Source organism: Schistocerca gregaria, chromosome X, assembly GCF_023897955.1.
Source record: "Schistocerca gregaria isolate iqSchGreg1 chromosome X, iqSchGreg1.2, whole genome shotgun sequence".
In the NCBI taxonomy this organism is placed as follows: domain Eukaryota; kingdom Metazoa; phylum Arthropoda; class Insecta; order Orthoptera; family Acrididae; genus Schistocerca; species Schistocerca gregaria.
The window spans coordinates 469,496,278-469,517,506 of NC_064931.1; the positions used below are offsets into that span (position 1 = coordinate 469,496,278).

The window sequence follows — 21,229 nt, forward strand, 5'->3', positions numbered from 1 at the left end:
TTTTCTTTTGAACTATTCTCACCAATTTTTTCTCCTACACTTAATAAGTGATTGTTAAATACATTGGCTACCTGTGTACTGTTGGTTAAGATGTTCTCATTCTCTTTAACAGTAATACGACCTACCCAAGTGGTTACTTTTCCTGTCTCCCTTCTAACAACATTCCATATTGATTTGATTTTATTGCTGGAGTTGTTAATTTCTTCTCTAACATACATATTTTTTGATTTCCTTACAACTTTTCTCAGTATGTTACAATAAATTTTATAGTGTAAAACTACTCCTGGATCTTTTCTAGTTCTTGCTGTCTCATACAGTTTTCTTTTTCTTTCTGAAGACACTTTAATACCTATAGTAATCCAAGGTTTCTTTGAAAAGTTTGTGGTGTTAGATTTAGAAATTTCTTTGGAAAACAATGTTCAAAAAGGGATACAAATTTATCAAGAAATATGCTGCATTTATCATTAGTACTTGGCTCATTATATACATCTTTCCAGTTTACATTTCCTAATTGTTCTCTGAAGTGCTCTATAGATACTGGGTTGAGCACCCTCACACTTTTACTTAATGGTTTCTGAAGTGTATGCCCCATTAGGTTTTATAAGTTAATCGATTGTGCATCATGGCCGAATAATCCATTTACCACAGTTCTAACAGGTACATATAATTTGACTGTTTCTTTGACTACTTTTATTGACTTGAGTGGCAACTCTTCTACAAGTTCCTGCCCAAGGGATAAATCTACCCTATGGTACTTCCACCTTTTTATTTACTGCACTGAATATGTAATCTTTCTTCGATTTTTAGTTATCCTTTGCGCTTTTATCATAGTTGGTGCATCTGCGCTTTGGTCACTGTTACTAGTTTTAATTTTGACATCCTGAGAGAGGTCATATGTATTTGAAATAAGTCATATTTCAGAAATTGCAAGAGCTGCTTATGTAATAAATATTTATTAACTGCCAGTTTCAGTCATCTGTTCATCAAGTACCATAAAATTATTTATAACAGCCTCTATGACAGCATACTTACTGTAGCATCAAATAAAATAAAATAAGAAAAGCATCCTTAGTCACTGCTGTAAAATACATTATACAGACAGTAAAATGCACTGAGACAGTTAATTAATCCCCCTGTAAATTGTAATTGGCTTCCACCCTTCTATATTAATATATTCATACAACTAACACATTTCCATGCCTTTTTAGATGTTAAGTATCATATTAATGAGTGATCAACCTTTCCACATTGAAAGTGAAATTTTGTGCCATACTTTAAATATAATGTAGCCTCTTTTTGTAAAGGTTATCACTTTTGTTTTTACAAGTCATATCTCATTTGTTGTTTTATTATCACACTCTGTTTTGGTGCCTGAATTTCTCACATTTATATTTTAAAGCATGTAGCAGTATGGTATCTCTACAACGAGAATGCCAATAATTCTGACTTTGCATTCCTTTCTGTTTAGTTTTTGCCTTCAGTACATGCTTTGCAACACAATATCTTTTTCATTCTGGATTACCATTTACGCACTAGAGGTGATATACAGTGTCTTGAGCATGCATCTAACAATAACATGGATTTTAGGTCGGTTTTCAGAATTTGTTGAATGACGTACTTGTTTTCATTTCCATGTTTTTATGTCATCCCATCAGTTGTTTTGTAACTTGTTTGACAATAAAAAAACCATATACACATTGAAATACACTTTCTAATTTCAGTTGCATTTATTCCAAAAGGTTAAAATCTTGCAAGTAACACTAGGGAAAATCTTATCCTCTTAGGACAATGTTCACAATATTCAACTGATATTAAATAAGCTTTCCAGAGCATAAGATAATGTACAAGACAAGCTTTGCTTACATTGCAACAGATACCAAGTTTATCATGCTTTAATCTATTCAGTCTACTTTCATGTGAGACATATCTCCATGTCAAATTGTTCAAGTAAGTTGTTGTGAGATCATGTCCATGAATATTACTGTTATCTTCATTATGATTTGTAGCAACTGTTTATGACAGCAGACATTACATACTGGGATATTTCAGGCTCCTAATCTAGGGAATGTACTTACCACAGCGAACTGTTGGTCAGGGAAAGATGAATTACTGGACTGCCAAAAGTGTTTCTTGAAACTTATCCAGAATATTCTTCAAGTCATAAATTTATGCTCACAAGTGTATAAAATTCATTAAAAATATCTAGTCTGTGTAAAAAAAATACTTTCGATTATCTATGACAAACACTGCAACACAGCAAAATGCAGTTCCTTGATAGGGAACCTGAAATGCAGAGGAAAATCTAACTGCACTGCCAGTCAAAAAATGTGAAGCCCCAGCAGGGGAAGAGGAATTGCAATGAATCTTCACTGGTTGAGAGGGCATGTGATATTATTTCAGTGATTAAAAAATATGAGTCAAATTTACAACAGATTTGGCAGTATAAGCCCCCTTATCAGTATGATGACACATCCAATGTGGCATGGATGTATGCACTGATTCAGTTAGGAAGCATGTCATTATAACTGGACCATCAATCATTAATACTGTCACTCAGAAAGAGGTGTTGTCTGAGCTAGTCCTGCACATTTTCTGTGTGGTACAGATCTAGAGATCTTGCTGGCTATTGGAGGATTTCATCATCATGCAGATGGTTCATAGAGACACATGTCATATGTGGTCAAGCATAGTTCTGTTGAAAAATGGTCCCAAGATTCTTGCCCATGAGCAGTAACATATGAGGACCATGGATGTCTGATGCACCACTGTGCCATCAGATTTCCCTCACTCACTACCAGCTATGATCTAAAGTCATACTCCATGGCTTCCCACACCATGATGCCAGGAGTAACACTGCCATGCCTCACCAAAACTTTTGATTAATGGGGCCTCTCCCCAGGACACTACCATACTCACTGGCAATGGTTATCCAGGGTATTGCAGAGGCATGATTTTTTTCTATACATTATGCAATGTCCTTCATCAGAAGTCTGTGCTTCCTGGTTATGGCATCATTCCAAACACAGCTATTTGTGCTGTGGTGTTAGCGGCAGCCTAGGCATGGGACAGTAATTCCCTTGTCCAGCTGCTACTAGTCTCTAAACAATTGTATAGGATGACACAGAATGTTGCATTGAGTCCATTCTTGTTCTCAGATGGCAGGTGCAGATGTCAAGGGATTATGATGTGCCTGATACACATTACAGTGATCATCCCTTGTGGCAGTCAGATGTGGTCATATGAAAACTAGTTGAGAAGTATGCTTGTGATCACATTCCCATGCATTCCAACATCAAGTCAATGTCACATTCAAATGCCTCGAAAGTGTGGATACTGCATGATTTGGTCAGCCAGCCAATTGGGGACTGACAATGGGGGCCCTATCAAACTGTATCAGGTGCTGATGCTCTCCTTGAGTATGTAGCTGTATAATTAGTCATTTTGACATAACATTTCAGCAAACCAACTGGCTGTCATCTTCAGGTGAGTATGCTGATGCACAATCTCACCACATTTGTGTTTCCAACAGAATTGCAGCTCGTTTATACTGAGTGGCTATAGTTAAACTTTCCCTATTTAACACATTGTAACATGGAAACTTATTACCATATGAGTTCCAAACTTTGTAGCATCAATGTCCAGAGTATGGGGTGCATGATTTCCATACATCAAACTGCCACTGTCCATTATTCCTAAAGCTCTATTATCAAAACAACAGTAATGCTGCAGCTGCGATTCAAGAATATCACTGGCTGAAAGGATTATGGAAGTGTCCTCTTTCTCCACGTGCTGTGTGTAGCATGATGAAGAAGTTCGAATCAATTGGAGAACTGGGTGTCGCTCCAGGAAGAGGCCGATGACTGATTGCACCACAGGTAGTTGATGAATGACAGACAATGCTGCGTGCAATTCCCAATCATCAGGCAGTGTGCATGCTGTGTCATAACAGTTGAAAATCCCATACGCCACTGTATGAAAGGTGCTTCAAACCATTCTCAAATGGTATCAGTAGAAGATCCATATTGTACAGCAGCTTGCATAACAGGATGTACAGTGACATGTGGATTTCACTCTCCACCTTCTTGCAAGGATTTAAGTTGATGAGGGCTGGCCCTGGACCATCCTAAGGACAGACAAAGCTCAGTTTTCTCTGATGAGTGAGGTGAGCACACAGAATTGCCAAGAGTGGGTATCTTCACCTCCAGTCACCATGCATGAAGTTCCTCTGAATGGTGAATGTGTCACTGTATTGTGTGGCTTCATGGGTATGTTCATCAGTGGCCCATTCTTTTTGAACAGGTTGGTGCTCAAAGACCAAAGACGTGCAGTGTGACTGGCCAGCATTACTGTGATATACTTCTCCAGTATGTCATACCCATCCTACAGGAGAGAGACACATTGAACTCAACAGTTTTCATGCAAGATGGGGCCCCACCACACATCGCTCATGAGGTTCACCTTTGTCTCCAAAACACATTTGGAAATGGTTAAATTATCTGCTGATCATTTCCAAATGCTTGGCCGGCATGAACACCTGATATCACTCCCTGTGATTTCTGGTTGTAGGGCTACCTGAAGGACAGGGTTTACCAGGGCAACATTCACACATGTGCTGATCTGAAGCCCATCAATCAAGAGAGGTAACCAGCATTCTTATGGACATGCTTCATTCTGCTGTGTAGAATGCAATCGTGCACTTACTGACTCTTCTGGACACTGATGGGTGCCATATTGAGCCCCTTTTGTAACAGTACTGGTACCGGTATGTAATGATATGATGTACCATAGCAGCACATTAAAAGTGTTTCGATTGAACTGATTCTGCATTACTCTCTTCCCCATGTCATTGACATTAATGCTATCAAGTTTGGTACTCATACAGTAATTACCTTCCATGTTATAATGTGCTAAATAGGGAAAGTTTAATTATAACCAGACAGTATATTGCAGTGAGCCCACCACAAAGGTGCAAGCAGAAGCACTGTAAACTTGTAGTGAACCAATGGATGAAACAGACGGAATCACATATCACTAGCAGAACACTAATTAAAAGAATCCACTGGCCAAAATGAAGACTGTTGTTTAATATCAGATAAAATCAGGTTCCACATCTTACTTCAAGGCTAGCCCTTATACCTATTAATAATATTATCAGATAATCAAACTGAATAGATTACTTTAAAACATATTTCCTGTAGAGGAAAGCAGGAGCAATTATTTGCACGTCATTATACGCAGTTGGAGCTAATGAGTGTGACGATGGTGTTCTAAACATTGGTTCTGAATAGTATGGATATATAAGCCATCCCTCAATCACAAGTAATTGTGTATACTCCAAGTTTCCTCAGTCTCAGATCATCCTTTACCGATCCAAGGAGAGCTGTAAACTTAGCCAGTGGCATGAATATCTTTTTCAAATTCTTGAAATTTTATTATGTACTCCCAGCAAAGGAGAAAAAGCAACAGATTTACAAGGATCTTCTGGTGGTTTCAAGTAACACTGTTATAGGCGATAGTTAAAACACCCACACTACTATGCTCTATTACTTGAGACTGTTATCTATTACCTTGAATGTACACTAGAGCCATTATTTTTTCCCTTAACTCACATTATAAAAGGAAATCTGTAATGTCAAAATTCATTCTAAGATTCTATAAATTAATCAGCATCTTCCACTCAACCTTAGAAACTTAATTATGTAGATGGCAACATTTTATCACTCCAATACTTGTATGTTACTTTCTAATAACTCTTCATTATCTAACTGTTTTCATTTTATCTTCACAACAAAATAATAAGCAAAGAGCTGCATAAAAGAAATTTAATTTCTGTACAAATTTTGGGCATGTAGTGACTTCTTCATAGCTATCACATTGGCTACAGTAGGTATAACCTTCTGAAGAAGGGCATTAAGTGCCCAAAAGCAGTAAAGGAATTAAATTTCTTTTAAGCAACTGATTGCTTAGTTTTTAATTATATTCATCTACAAGGGTATAAGTACAAAACTGTAGAAGTAAGCAGATTTTGCGTTGAGCAGAACTTTAAAATTTGTGCATGTGAACTGCAGCTAGATAATGTAGAAATGATATTAGGAACAGTGTACAGGCCCCCTTAGGGGATTGGGAGCTATTCATAAAAAAGTTGGACTCCCTGTTATGCTGTCTGTCAGACAAAAAGAAGAAGTTACTAATCTGTGGTGATTTCCATGTAAACTTTGTAAGCAATTTTATAAGGAATAGTGAAGTAGAAGTGTTATTAATGACATATAACTTAGAACCAGTTATCTATTTCCCTACATGTACAGCTCAAGACAGTAGCACTCTGATAGGTTATGTATTTGTACAACAAGAGGATGTAAAACTAATGCGTGCTTCCCCTGTGATAAATGGATTATCAGACCATGATGCACAACTGATTAACTTACAAAACTTAGGAGAGTGTACAGTTCAGAGACCATTAAGTAAAAGTGTAAGGCTGGTCAACCTAGTATCCATAGAGCACTTCAGAGAAAGTTTTAGAAATGTTAATTGGGGAACTGTATATAATGCACCAAATGCCAATGTTAAATGAAACATATTTCTTAATAAATTTATATCCCTTTTTGAACACTGTTGCCCAAAAAAATGTTACTAAATGAAACAATAAACAGTTTTCCAAGAAACCTTGGATCACTACAGGTATTAAAGTGTCTTCAGAAAGCTAAAGAAAATTGTATGAGGCAGCAAGAATTAGTAAAGACCCACAATAATTTTACACTATAAAAATTATTGTAACATACTGAGAAAATTTATCAGAAAATCAAAAAATATGTGTATTCAAGATGAAATTAACAACTCGGGCAATAAAATCAAATCAGTATGGAATGTTGTTAGAAGAGAGACAAGAAAAGTAACCACTTGGGTAGATGATATTACTATTAAAGAGAATGAGACCATCTTAACCAATAGTACACAAGTAGCTAATGCATTTAACAACCATTTCTTAAGTGTAGGTGAGAATAGTTTAAAAAGCCAAGAAGTACATTGAAGAGTCAGTTTTGAGAAATCCTACTCAGATTAATTTTCATCCAACAGCCTCTTGTTAAATAAGGAATATCATTAAATTTTTGAAAAATAAATGTTCTGTGGGAGTAGCTGACATATCTAACAAGATATTAAAACAATGTGGAGCTGTTACAGCTGATGTTCTGAGTCACATCTGTAATGCATCACTAACACAAGGTATTTTCCCAGACAGGTTAAAATATGCCATGTTCAAACCTCTTTACAAAAAGGAAGACACCACAGATGTCAATAATTACCAGCCACATATCCTTGCTTCAGCATTTTCAAAAATAGTCAAGAAAGCAATGTGCTCAAGAGTACATTGCTGCAGAGTGAAAATCTCATTCTGGATACTCAAGAGTAGTTAGCCATCTCTAAAGTAATGGGATGATTAGTAAATCAAAGTTTGGATTTTAAAAATGCTGTTCCACTGAGGCAGCAGTATACAATTTCACTGCCAATATAATAGTCTTTAAATAGTAAAATGTCGCCAATTGGAATTTTCTGTGTACCATGGCATTATGTTACAGAGATTACAATTCTGTGGTATAAATGGAACAGAATGTGATTGGTTTAAGCCATTTCTACAGAACAGGAAGCAAAAAGTTTCTTTATATGGCTTAAGTGAAAGAAAGATCCCTTATCATTTAGCTACAATATAGCAGGTCAGCAACTGGAAGCAGTTAATTCCATAAATCAGATGCCAGACAGATTAATTGGAAGAATCCTAAGGAAATGCAATCCGAAAACAAAGCAAGTAGGTTACAGTACACTTGTTTGCTCACTGCTTGAATACTGCTCACCAGTGTGGGATCCATACCACATAGGGTTGATAGAAGAGATAGAGAAGATCCAATGGAGAGCAGCACCCTTCATTACAAAATCATTTAGTAATCGCAAAAGTGTTATGGAGACGATAGATAAACTCCAGTGGAAGACTCTGCAGGAGAGACACTCAGTAGCTCGGTACGGGCTTTTGTTGAAATTTCAAGAACATACCTTCACCAAGGAGTCAAGCAGTATATTGCTCCCTCCTACGTATATCTCTCGAAGAGACCGTGAGGATAAAATCAGAGAGATTAGAGCCCACACAGAAGCATACCAACAGTCTTTCTTTCCACAAACAATACAAGACTGGAATAGAAGAGAGAACCAATAGAGGTACTCAAGGTACCCTCCACCACATGCCGTCAGGTGGCTTGTGGAGTATGGATGTAGATGTAGATGTAGAAGGAATTTTCCCACTTCATCTACCTGGGGTGAAATTACATTAGGTGTTTCACAGGGTTCGATCATGGGTCCCCTTCTGTTCTTGATATATGTGAATGACCTCCCTTCTTATCTTAAACAAGCAGCTAAACTGACACTCTTTGCTTATGATACAAGCATTGCTATTAATCCACTAAAAGAAACGTGAATAGAAAGTGATACACATAATGTCTTTGGAAAAGTTATTATTTGGTGTTCTGCCAATGGGCTTGCACTTAATTTTCAAAAAACACAGTACATCCAATTTTCTACTGCAAAGAGTACAGTTCCTCCAATAAATATAATGCATCAACAGAAGTCAGTAGTCAGGATAGAACATATTAAGTTTTTGGGTATACATATAGATGAGAATCTTATTTGGAAAATTCATATTTTGGATCTCCTATGGCGACTGGGTTCAGCAACTTTTGCAGTGAGAATAATTGCTAATTTTGAGCATACAGAAATTAGCAAGCTAACATAATTTGCATACTTTCACTCTCTAATGCCATATGGAATAATATTTTGAGGTAATTCTACACTTAGGTAAAAAGCATTCACTGTTCAGAAGAAAGTGGTTAGAATAATGTGTGGGGATCATAGTCGCACATGTTGTAGGCATATTTTTGAAAGGTTAGGAATTCTTACAACAGCCTCACAGTACATTTACTTAGTAATGAAATTTGTTCTCACCAACATGGACCAGTTTAAAAACAATGGTGACTTTCATGATTATAATAACAAAAGAAAGAAAGTGTTGTGACAGTGCCACGACATTTAACAGTGCCGCCACGACAGTATGCGCAAATGGCGAAAGAGGAGCTCCGCAACTTGGCTGAGCACGGGAGCGCCACCTAGCTACGAACGGCGCCAGCTGCATGTCACAGCACAGCAGTCAAATAAGAGATACTGAGTTGTTATCATGTAAGCAGCTATTGTTTCTAAGTGAGTGTGTTTGAATATCCACACAATTATTGGTGATTAAAGGTCATAACAGAAAGACTTACACTATCCTCTACTTAACATATCTTTGGCACAAAAAGGGGTAAAATACACTGTTGTAAAACTTTTTTTAAATTTTCAGATGAAACTAAATGTGTGACAGACAGCAGTAAAAGTTTTAAAAATAAATTGAAATCATATCTCCTTGACAACTCCATCTATACCATAGATGAAGTCTTGAATAGGGATACATAAATCTATAGGTATAATATAAGGAATTTGTTGCATTTAAAGGAATGGGGTAGGTAATAAAAATTTTAAGCTTAAATAAAAACTCTTGATTCATGTGTGCATTTCTTATGCACTCGACATATTCTACATCATATGGGTCACCGTGAGACTGGTCAATGGAACACGTAACAACTAACTAACAGTTTTTGGGAATGGATGAAATACTATTTTATCTTTAAATTTTGTTGTTGTCTCTATTTATTCCTTCATTTATGTTTGCCTTCTTTATTTTTTGGCTTCATACTTCTTTATTTCATTAATATTTCTGTATTAGATAACTTTATGTTCGTATCCTGTCTTCTATAATTTCTCTTTCTCATATCCTGTTTCTTTTGTGTGCTGTTGTCTCTCAATTTGTGGCTTACCTCTCAGCATATGTCAGCACTTATATAATGGGTCTCTCTTCTAACAGGCACAAATTCTCTGGTGTTTCAGCAGACATTTTCAATTTCGTTTCTGCGATGTGTAGGTTGAGTCAGTGCAAAGAAATACTGATAATAATCTCTTTAATGTGATGCCCACTACTGTGAGCCTGCCATACTGAATTGCTTTGCAGGCTGGCAGCCTACAAGTCAGGGACAAAAACTGAGACATTAGTCTGAGTGGCGGGGGGGGGGGGGGGGGGGGGGGGGGAGAAGAAGATGGCCAGAGCCACAGAGAGAGGAGTGATTGGGGGGAGGGCTTGAGGCAGAAGGAGATCGGCAAAGAGATGGGGAAGAGGAGGTGGTCAGAGCAAAGGAGGGTAGGGGATGAGAGAGAAAGGGAAGCATTGGTTGGACCAAGGGAGGTATGGGGACAGACTAAGGGAGGGGGAGGAGATGGTCAGAGAAACGGGGGGGGGGGGGGGGAGGGAGATAATGGACGGATATGTAGCTGTGCTGTAGCTAAGTGGCTGTAGCTTGTGCTGAATTGGTGCTGCTGTCAGATGGATGGGGCAGCACAGTTGCTGGCAGCTCCCATCACTGGCATGACATATTGCCCCAGATACCAGTTAAATATGGAACAGATGACATTCATGCCTCCTGAGAACTTTCCTGGCACACACTGCTGAAATAATTTAAGTTATATGAAAGTGATGATATTCATTTACCTGACATTGTTTTCGGAATTTTTATCATAGTTCTATGCAGCAGCCTGTGTACAACATGACTGAAATGTCAGACAAGATGTTTGATCGTAGATACTTACAAGTAAACCTACACAAGTGATATATTTCAGTTTTGATTGACTTTGAACATGTTGTAGTGTACAGCAAAATAAGAGACACCTATTTTTTTATGTGCCCATTTGGCCATTAGGCGTGTGTAAAGCCACCATGAAAAAAATTGAGTTCCATATTTCTGAATGAATACCACTGAAATGGTACCAGATATAAAAAATAGATATAAATAAAAGGTCTATTATCTGCAATGTATTTTACAATGTTGCAACTAGATTTGTCAATAACATCATTTTTAAACCCCCAACCACACATTATTTAGCTTTTTATTTTGATGTTTAACTAATAGCAAAATGCATAATGTTATTAACAACAAATTCAATCATATATGAGGAAGTGGTATTCCAAATATACATTTGTCAGAAATGAGCTAGAAATATCTCTATATTGCTGTATGCAGTGAAACTGTGCTGCAGCATCACACATTCATCCATTGGCCATCAAAGTTTACAAATTTACTTTTTCTGTCATAAATTCTATGAATATCAATTTATGCCCAATTTTCATAACTTCTTTAACTCCTTGTTTATTAATTTTTCCATAGAGTGTATTATGCTCAATTTTTTCAAGGGGGCATTTCACCCATTTAAGATCCACACATACATAAAAAAAATTTCTTTAATTTTGCTACACACTACAGTGTATTCAAAGCAAATCTAAACTGAAGTGTAACCCTTTGGTAGGTTTACTAGTTAGTGCTTCCTCTGTAAAATTTAAACTTTTATGTCTGGAATTGTCACAATTAATTAAATATACTGGGCAACCATGGCATGATAGCCCAGAATATTTTTATTAATTGTGATTGGTACCTGTGTGAAGCAGGTCAAGGTTGCTAGTCAGCATGTACTTCTGAATAGACAGTCCTCTATGGGTAGTAAGCAGGCACTCCAAAACTTGAGTTTTAGGTGTAACAAGCCATAGATGCATTAGCTCTTATTATGCAGTTATTCTGAGCTTTGTTTTGTGTGATGTTCCATTCTTCTACTTTGTTACTTCTTTTATGCACTTTACCTCTCTTGCACCTTGGATATGTCTCAACAGTTGAACTTTTGGGTTTGGAAAATCGAAATGCAATGTCCTTTCTTAGTTCGTATCACAGCTGGCCCTTCTCACCAATTTCAGCATTAGTGATCATGTGTAAGTGAAACTGCATTTACAAAAATGTAATGTATGTGCCATGTAAGTACCAGAATTCAAATAGTGTAATTAGTTTCACCCATGCCACTGAAATATTTATGTACTGCTTCTCAAATAAGATTGTATTATATACCTGCCTCTTTATCAACATTACAACTCTAATTTTAGATTTAAAATGTATTTTATTAGTCACTACATAGTGCTAAATATCTATACACGCTTTTTTTTTTCTTTCAATTTACAGCCATGTGATGTGAACAAACAACGTCAGAGGACTAGATCAGTATTGAGAAAACCAGCCAAAGCAGACTACCCATGTCCTCCTTTAATAGAGGTTCAGTCCTGTGAAATCAATGTAACTTGTTTCACATATAGCTGGCAAGAGACTCGATTTAGTTCTTGTTTACCATTAGGTGGCAGCCCATGTGGAGAAGGAATACAGGCAAGAGCTGTCTATTGTCGACGGAGTGATGGAAGAACTGTTGAGGACAGGTACTATGACAATTCATGTGTTATCTGGCAAAATGTGTTGTACTAATTGTAAACTAACCAATTTTGATATATCTGAAATGTTACCTGTTTAGTATATGGATAGAAGATAAAAATTTTATCCAGGAGTTGATTTTTTTATAAGTGAAACATTAAAATTAGTTTATATCATCACACTGTTCAGAAAGTATGAAGCAAAGGTGAGCCACGTTCCACACAAAAACTAAAAAGAAATTATGACACAAGACAGTAGGTGAGGATCACACATGAGCCAATGTAAATATGAGGAACTATATTCCTATATGCTGCCTGATATTTAAAAAAAAGTGTTACTAGAACATTCACTCACTTTATTTAAATTTTAGGACCGGCTTCTCATTGATACAGTATCCACAATAGAAAAAAATATAACAGATACTTTCTTCGCTATACTGTCCTTGTTGACAAAAAAAAGCATTTTATATCCTTGTCCATGTCTACACTGTAATAGAATTTTAGAATACTGTGAGGCTGTGCATTGTGATGGAGATTATTTTCACTTATTTGTAATAATGCATGTTCCAAAATGCTCATGATATTATCTGCAGTACAAACATTGCAATGCATATTGATATATGCCGAGATAGAGAGTTACTACTTTTGAAAATAAGTGGAATTGTTGTGAGTGATTGTGTTGGGGTAACAACAGAGAAATACATATCTCAAATACCTCAAATATTGTCCACTCCCATAGGAGCTGCTTTCTACCAACTAAATACTGCTCTGCATTTTGCCCATTCCCTTGACTGTGAAGAGGTGAATCAGTGGCAGTACTGAACATTTAAGCAGCTGCCAGTGTAGTTAACTGTGTTTGTAGTACATGCAGTAATTTTTAAGAGTTGTAGATTCTCTGTTCAAATAGCATAAATATTGCTGAACAGAGCTCCAGAATATTCATATCAGATATCAATATGTTCTCCAAATAGGTGACACTATCGAGATATTTGTGATCAAATGTAGAAAGATTCACAAAGAACGTCAGCATTTGAAGTGCTGTTGAAAAAACTTTGGGTCCAGAATAATACTCAGTACCAAGAGTCAGTTAAAACAAAAGAGTTATAGTTGTGAGATATTTGCGGGCAAACCTAAATGTTTACCGGAAGACAGGCTCCATGGGGTAGAATGTAGCATATTTCTGGCAATAGAGTGAAACCTTAAAGCAACATAGGAAGAAACTGAGTCTCTATACAGATAGTTTGCACAAAGATAACAATCATAAATATGACAAACGTTGTAGTTGGAGCAACCAGACTCATTTGACAAGTTATAGCAGTTGGAGGTGACATTAGCTGTGCCATAATATAGTGGGAAAAATAAAATTTCATAACTGCAAGATGGGACAAACCTTCTTGCAAAAAATCTATCAAAGCTTTCTTTGAGATCTGAATGGAACCGATGTTTTATAATCCTACTCACAATGTAAGTAACTAAACTTCTTGAAAGAAATAGATAAATATTCTTTTAGAGATGGTAAACAGCTAATCAGTTGCAAATGGGTTTATTAAAACCCCTTTACTGTGGCGTCAACATTTATAAACAGTCTTCTTCAGAAGGAAATATTGACAGCTGGACTCCATGTTGTGGCAGAGGAAATGTTAAAATATAGCCAAAGGTGTCAGTCAAGTATCAAATTTCACCTCCATAATAATTGAAGCACGCAGAACATGGTTGTAGGCGTTTGATATTTCCTCATCAATGTACAGCTGCACCATCACCAAGGCAATGCCGTGCATTCTGTAAATAATGAGACAAAATGTTGTGATAGTACCCTTACAAATTTTTGTTGTATATTGATCCTGTCAGTGGCACAAAAATCAGTGTCCATACATATGGATGATAGAAGGATTGAAATAAAATACAGTAAAACAAAGCCATAATCAGATTTAAAAATTTAATTCATTGGAAAAGGAACACAGCTGGTATTCTAACCCAAGAACACTGAACTTTATTACATGAAAAAGCATAAACACATGAGGGACTAAGTGCATATAGCAAACAACACACAAGCAACCAGCAGAGGCTGGCGCTCCAGTCTATATAGTCATTAGTTCTAACAGGGGCACAGATGGCAGGCTATGCACGCAACTGCTGTCATACTAGCTGGCCGAGTGGCCTCTACTGGCCAAATCAAGACAAACTTCATGTGCAAGCTATGAAGCAGCACACATACAAATTTGGTAGTTACAGCACTCCTCTTCCTTTGCAAAGAAGTGAACACTGTGCTCATGTCCATTTCTTCTGTTGTTGTCATTGATTAATGAGCCATGTGATGTGCTGCTGTTAGTGTGTACGATCAGAAGTGGTATGAGGGCAGAAAGGTGCGGCACCTGCCCCCTGTGAAAGTCCATATGGTAGGACAGGTGATGGTGTGAAGATTTCACTTCCACATCTGAGTTCATCCTCAATGAAGGCGGCCACAGTGAAGGTGGCTCAATAGGCAGCACTGGCTGCAACAGAGGTGGCAGTGGCGGAGGTGTTGGCTGGGACAGTGCAAGAACTGCGGTCCTGACTTGACCCCCAACAGCTGAATGGGGCACCCACATGAGAGGAGACAGTTGTGATAATGTCGGCAGCAGCGAATGCACCATCCACGATTAATGAGACGGAGGACACGAGGGCAGCAGAGATGTTCCTGGTATGCAGCTGCCCACACAGGGTCATAGATGGTCAAAGTGTCATGATGCCCTTCCCTCAGCAGTGTGAACAATGCAGAGGTTTTGGCCATGGTGGCTCTTGATGACTACTGGCAGCCATTTCAGTCAGCGGCCAAAATTGCAACTGTGCCAGTCATAAGCATTGTGGAGCCAATGTCAGCAGATGTCCTGGTGTCAGTTGGAGCAGATGTAGCAGAGTCTGGGGCTAACAGTCATACAACAATTCTACTGAACTCTTTATCTCCAACTGGGGTAAAACTGTAAGAACTGAGGAACCAGTCAGAGCCACTTCCAGCGACACATCCGAAACATGTTTTTTTGTGTGAATCTTAAATGTTCATACTACTCGTTCAGCTTCTCTATTTGATTGAGGGTGGAAAGGAGGAGCTGTGACATGGTAAACACCACCTTTTTTTTCTTTTTTTTCTTTTTTCTTTTTTCTTTTTTTTTAAATCTTCAAATTCCTGAGATGCGTACTGGAGGACATTGTGTATAACTATCATACATGGCAGACTTTACACTTGAATTGATTCCCAAGACTGCTGTGGAATTGGCCATGGTGACGAATATGCACTGAGGAAGGGGGGGGGGGGGGGGGGGGGAAGGGAGGAGGGTGAAGGTATGCCGGATGGGTGACACACTGTGGGCAGGTTGCAACAACTCACACAATTTCCACTTCAATGCTTGTCCAAAAAACATGCCTGCATGCTAGCACTTTTGTACATGACACATCCCAGTGGTCCACAGGTAATAACTGCATAACATCATCAAAAGAAACAATTTGGCTTAAAATAGGATCCACAACTACAGCAGCTGCAATTTTAGTGCCAGTAATAGGTAAACCATCAATAACAATTTGTCCAAATGAAAACAAAGCAATTCCTCTTTATCAAACTGAATCTGAGCACATCGGCAAAGATGATAAGGCATTAGTATTTGCATGTTACACCATTGGTCAAAAATATACCTCCTAACTGTATCATAACAGGAAAAATAGCTCACTGCTGCAAGCAATGCATGGCTTTGTCTGGAAAGAATACCTGTGGTTTTAAAAGAGATACCAGTGGTTTGTGGTCTGTGATCAGATGAAACTTAGACCCATATAGAATAACATGAAATTTTTGTTTTTGAGAATGCACATCTGCTAAAGCCTCTTTCTGTATCTGAGAACAACGCTGTTGTGCTGAATTTAAGGTTTTAGAGGCATATGCAATAGTGTGTTCTGTTCCGTCTTCATACATATGAGCAAGGACGGTGCCAAGGTCGAACTGAGATATGTCTATGGTTACCACAAGGTGTGGCCTTGCTGAAAACTAATAAAACAGGAAGCTGACTGCAGCTTGAACTTTTGACAACTTGGATGCCTGGTCACAAGCTGGGGATCATACGAAGTGAACATCATTATGTAATGATGCATGGAATGGTTGCACCACAGTGCACAATTGTGCCTAACCATAGACACCACTATATCATCTAAATAGTTGATGCAGCCTGGAACTAATGCAATAAGTTGCTCTAAAAAGTGTTGAAAAATATCTGGTGCACTTACCACACCAAAAGGCAAATGCTGATATTGATAAAGCTCAAATGATGTATTGATAACTAGGTGGTGTTTAGATTCTTTGTCTAGCAACAGCTGTAAATATGCATCTGCTAAGTCAATCATTGAAAAATAAGGCTCCCCTATAATTATGCTAACAGCTCATCAGGGTAAGGTAATGGATAGGTATCAATGACTAACTGTGTTTTAATTGATTTTTTAAAGTCACTTTAGAGGTGTAATTTACCTTTAGGTTTCTTTATTATCACCAGTGGTGTGGACAATCATTGGAACGAATAGGTCAAATAACATCAAGGAATTGAAGATGATCTAATTCTGCTTTTACTTTTACCTGTAAAGTTACGGGTACTGAGCAAGCCTGGAAAAAATGGGGGTGGGCAGACCATTTCATTGTAATATGAGCCTGAAATCCTGTCGTGCAACTCAGTGCTGGAGAAAAGAAAGAGAAAACACTTTATTATTGATGGAGAATGCTAAAAGTTTAGGAGTGTACAAACCAAACATATTTTCAGTGTAAACATTTTCCACAGTTAGGAATGTTAATGAATTAACCACAGCCTTTAAGTCCCAGGTATATAAAACTGTCCAAGACGGGAAATCCATTGCTTGTTATAACTCACCAGCCTCCATGACAATGGGCCAGAGGGAGAGAACCAAAATCCACATAAGTTTGAGAATTCACCAATGTTGCTGCTGCACCCTTGTGCACCTGCATTCTCAGTACTCAGGCTCAGAAGAGAGTTACACACAAAAGCAATGTGTCATTTTTATGGTACCTATTACACATTGCCTAGTCTTGGGGCATGTGGGCCGTTCATGTTGAATGAAAAGCATGGGCATGAAGCAGCAGAAAATCAGGCTGTTGCTGTTGTTATGCAGGCCGTTGTTGCTACCTATACGACACTGAGACATCTGTCAGACTGTTACAATGGCTTCTCCATTCCCTTGAAAACTGACTGAAGGCTGAGAGGAGTGAGAGGAATTGATTTCTGAAACTTCAGACTGGTCTCCTATCTGACTACCTGAAGCCTGTGAAACTTCAGGTGACTGTGTTGTGTTTAATACATCCATAAGCATAAGATTTTCGCACAGCAGAACTCACTGTTGAACTTTCCTGTCAGGAGCAAGATTTATGATTGCATCTTGAACCATTTAATCAGCATAGCATTCCTTATGGACATTTGTCACAAAAATATAATGATAACTAAGTCCATGTAGGTCTGCCGCCCATGTACTGTATGACTGTTTTGGCCACTTTTGGCAATAGTAAAACACCAAACAAGCAGCAACAACATGAGTACATTTACAGGGACAGGTAGATAGTAAGTCACATATCTGATCAAAACAAAAACTTGAATGTTAAGGGGGTGAATTGACACAACAACTGATATAAATGATGTGAGCTCCATGACAAAAAAAGAACTTTTCACCAGTTTACATCTGTTACCCCAGATGCCTGTAAATGTTGTTGCAGGCTATTTTCATAGGTTTCTCAGTCTCCTGATGCATCATTGTATGCAGGGAATGGCATGGATATGTTGCTGGTGAGGCAGCATGTTGTGTCAATGTTGTCATTAAACTGGAAATAGCAACTGTCAGTGCCTGCCATTGCTCAAGAAGAGTTTTAAGCACTGCCTCCAAGGACATTAAACTCAAAGGACAAATGACTGAAATGGAGCACACAGAGTCAAGTACTGTACTCATTGCCAATGTGTTCTATGTCAAAAAAGCATAACCCCATAAAAGGCAAAGTACAGACAACAGACAACACACAAGTGGCCACCAGAACCTTGAGCTCTGGCCTTGATAGTCATTAGTTCTAACAGGGACTGCAGCCAACAGGCTGCACATGCAACTACTTTCATACAACAGTCCAGGTGGCTTCTAATGACATAATCCAGCACAAACTTCACACATGAACTACAAAGGGCACACACACAAATTTGGTAGCTACATCACTAGAAATCCACAACAATTTTATAATGAAAAAAGTGTGTACTACAGATTTCAGGTGATCCCTCTTAGTATCCCCTTATCATCCACTATGCCCATACATCCTTCTTGTGACACACACTTGTCTGCAAGTGCTTATATCTGTTTGCTCATGCTCACAATATTTGATTCCAATTAATGTTCTTACACTTGCATTTAATGGAGCAGTTGCTTTCATTTCATCTACAAGAAGTGATTTGTACTTTTGCAGGTGGTGTGATGACCAAACCAAACCTTCGCCAGTAGAAAAATGGTGTTATGTGGATTGCACTGTTGACTGTGAGTTAACTGAATGGGGTTCATGGGATCATGCCGGATGCCAATGTGGGAGTGCAGGTAAATATAGTACACGACATGATCTGATGTTCAGAAACCATTTACCTTAGAGTAGATCCTGTGCTGTGTAAGACTTATCCTCATACATAAGAGTGGATATATTCTAAGAAATTTTGTTAAAGTATCAGCATTAACTGAAACAGAGCATTAGAAAAAAATAGGTGCACAGGATGATATAAATTTTCCATTTTGTGTACATTGGCATTTAACATTATTTCTGCATCATTCCTACTTATATTTTACTGAAGTTTGTTGGTATTTAACTCAGTTGATAATTCTGGTACAGGTTCTGCAATGAACAGGTATCGATTTGTGATGACCAATAATAGTCCCAGTGGAAGAGCTTGTCCACGAGATTTGGTTCAGCGCAAACCTTGTCCTGCTATTCCCTGTTACACATGGTATAGAGGACCTTGGAGTGAATGTAATCTAGATGTAAGTAATTGTGTCTGGTGCAGCTATTTTCATACATGTAACAATGATTAGAATGGATGTGCATACATTAGTAAATTCCATTTTGTAAACGTAGCAGTAATACATCTCTAGAAATCTGTATAAAAATAAAGAGAGAGAATGATTTTGAGACCCAACAAGGAACAAACCTTTTGGAAAAGCCCTTTAAACGATATGGGAATGTTTTAAATGTCAGGTATTCACGAAATGAAGCAAAAATCACTCAAAATCTTGACTTGTGTATAGAAACAATACATTGTATTTAGACCCAATTGCACATAAAATTCCATTCTATCTGCAACATTCGCAAACTCTGGTACTTTTAGTTACATTATATTAGAGTTATAAACCAATAATTAAATGTTTACAGATATCAACAGTGAAAATTATATAATATTTATAAAAATCATGGCCTCTCTGATTGTTGCTGTCAGATAATAAAGCCAAAGACATGCTTGGTAAAAATTGCTCATGCTAAAAAAAGGTTATGCAGAGAGTACAGGAAATTACAAGTCAGTTTCACTACTTTCAGAATTATCAAAAATAGCTGAATCAATCATGGAAGATATGACAATGGGTTGCTTCAATAATTACAACCTTTTTAATGAAGCACAGTTTCGCTTCCTTAGTGGGAGAAGTACAATATTGGTCATAACAAAGTAGACAAAAATGGTACTTGAAGTTATTGGCAAGGATTACTGTGTCACACTTATGTTCTTAGACTTGTCCAAGGCTTTTAACAGTGCTGACCATAAAATACTATTAAACAAACTAAAAGCAGTAGGCATAAGAGGACCAGCAAACGAGTAGTTCCAGTATTCCATGGAGAATAGAGTGAAAAAGGTGTAGATAGTTCACTATCGTGCTGATGATAAATTTTAGTCAAATGATTGTCAGACAAGAAACATATGAATGTAGGAGTGCCTCATGGTAATGACTAGGCCCAGTTCTGTTTTTAATAATATTAATGGCTTTTCAGACATAGAAAGATATTTCTCTTTCCTGATGACAGCAACAACATAGTCACTGATAAACACCAGAACTTGTGATACAGAAGGCAAAGGAATCCATCAAGGATGTCTCAAATTGGACAGAATGTGGTAAATTATCACTGAACATAAAGAAAACAAGCACTTCAGTACATAGAGGAAAACAATCTGTCACTTTCAGCATAGATGATAAACCCCTATATTTTGCAACAAACACAAAAATTTTGTAGATGAACATTAACTGTCAGTTAACACAGAATGTAATAATTTTTTGACTCATAGTTGGAACATCAACAATCTTGTATCATAATGTAATGAAAGCAATTACTCCAAACCATAAATGATTTTAACTTTTATGGTTTGGTAACCAGGTTCAGTCATACATAGACCATCATCAGACCAGTAATGTCTCCATTGGTGACATATGGAGATGATGCATGCAGCCATTGAGCAGTTAATGGCAGGTGCCTTTTACACTTACAACAGTTCCACGCATCGTCTTCACATGCCACCAATGGAGGCATTACAGGTCTGATGATGGCCTATGTATGAGTGAAATTGGTTACTGTATCATAAAAATAAAGAGCATTTGTGATCTGGACTGATTGTTTTTGATACATTAATATGGAATGAACACAGAAAGGTACTGGTAACAAGAATGTCATCAGAATGTTTTACACTTATGTTGTAATAGCCGTTCATAACAGACTGTGTCTTGTGGCGATGTACAAGGTCTGTTCAAATAATTCCGGAACATTTGTAATTATGCACTAGTGGTATGTTGGAGCAAAATGCAGTTGGCATCACTCCACATGCCTGTGTTTAATGTGTAACT

General features: G+C 37.6%; 1 protein-coding gene across 10 annotated transcripts in view; it reads left to right on the top strand.

Moving 5' to 3' along the window:
* LOC126297914 (thrombospondin type-1 domain-containing protein 7A-like) overlaps positions 1–21,229 on the top strand; it is a 1,219,654-nt gene that overhangs the window by 1,125,648 nt on the left and 72,777 nt on the right. For all 10 annotated transcript variants that reach the window (XM_049989225.1, XM_049989222.1, XM_049989223.1 and 7 more), the window contains 3 exons: positions 12,126–12,373; positions 18,828–18,952; positions 19,239–19,387. In XM_049989225.1, the coding sequence (XP_049845182.1) occupies positions 12,126–12,373; positions 18,828–18,952; positions 19,239–19,387 (522 nt within the window). The remainder of the gene's footprint in view (positions 1–12,125; positions 12,374–18,827; positions 18,953–19,238; positions 19,388–21,229) is intronic.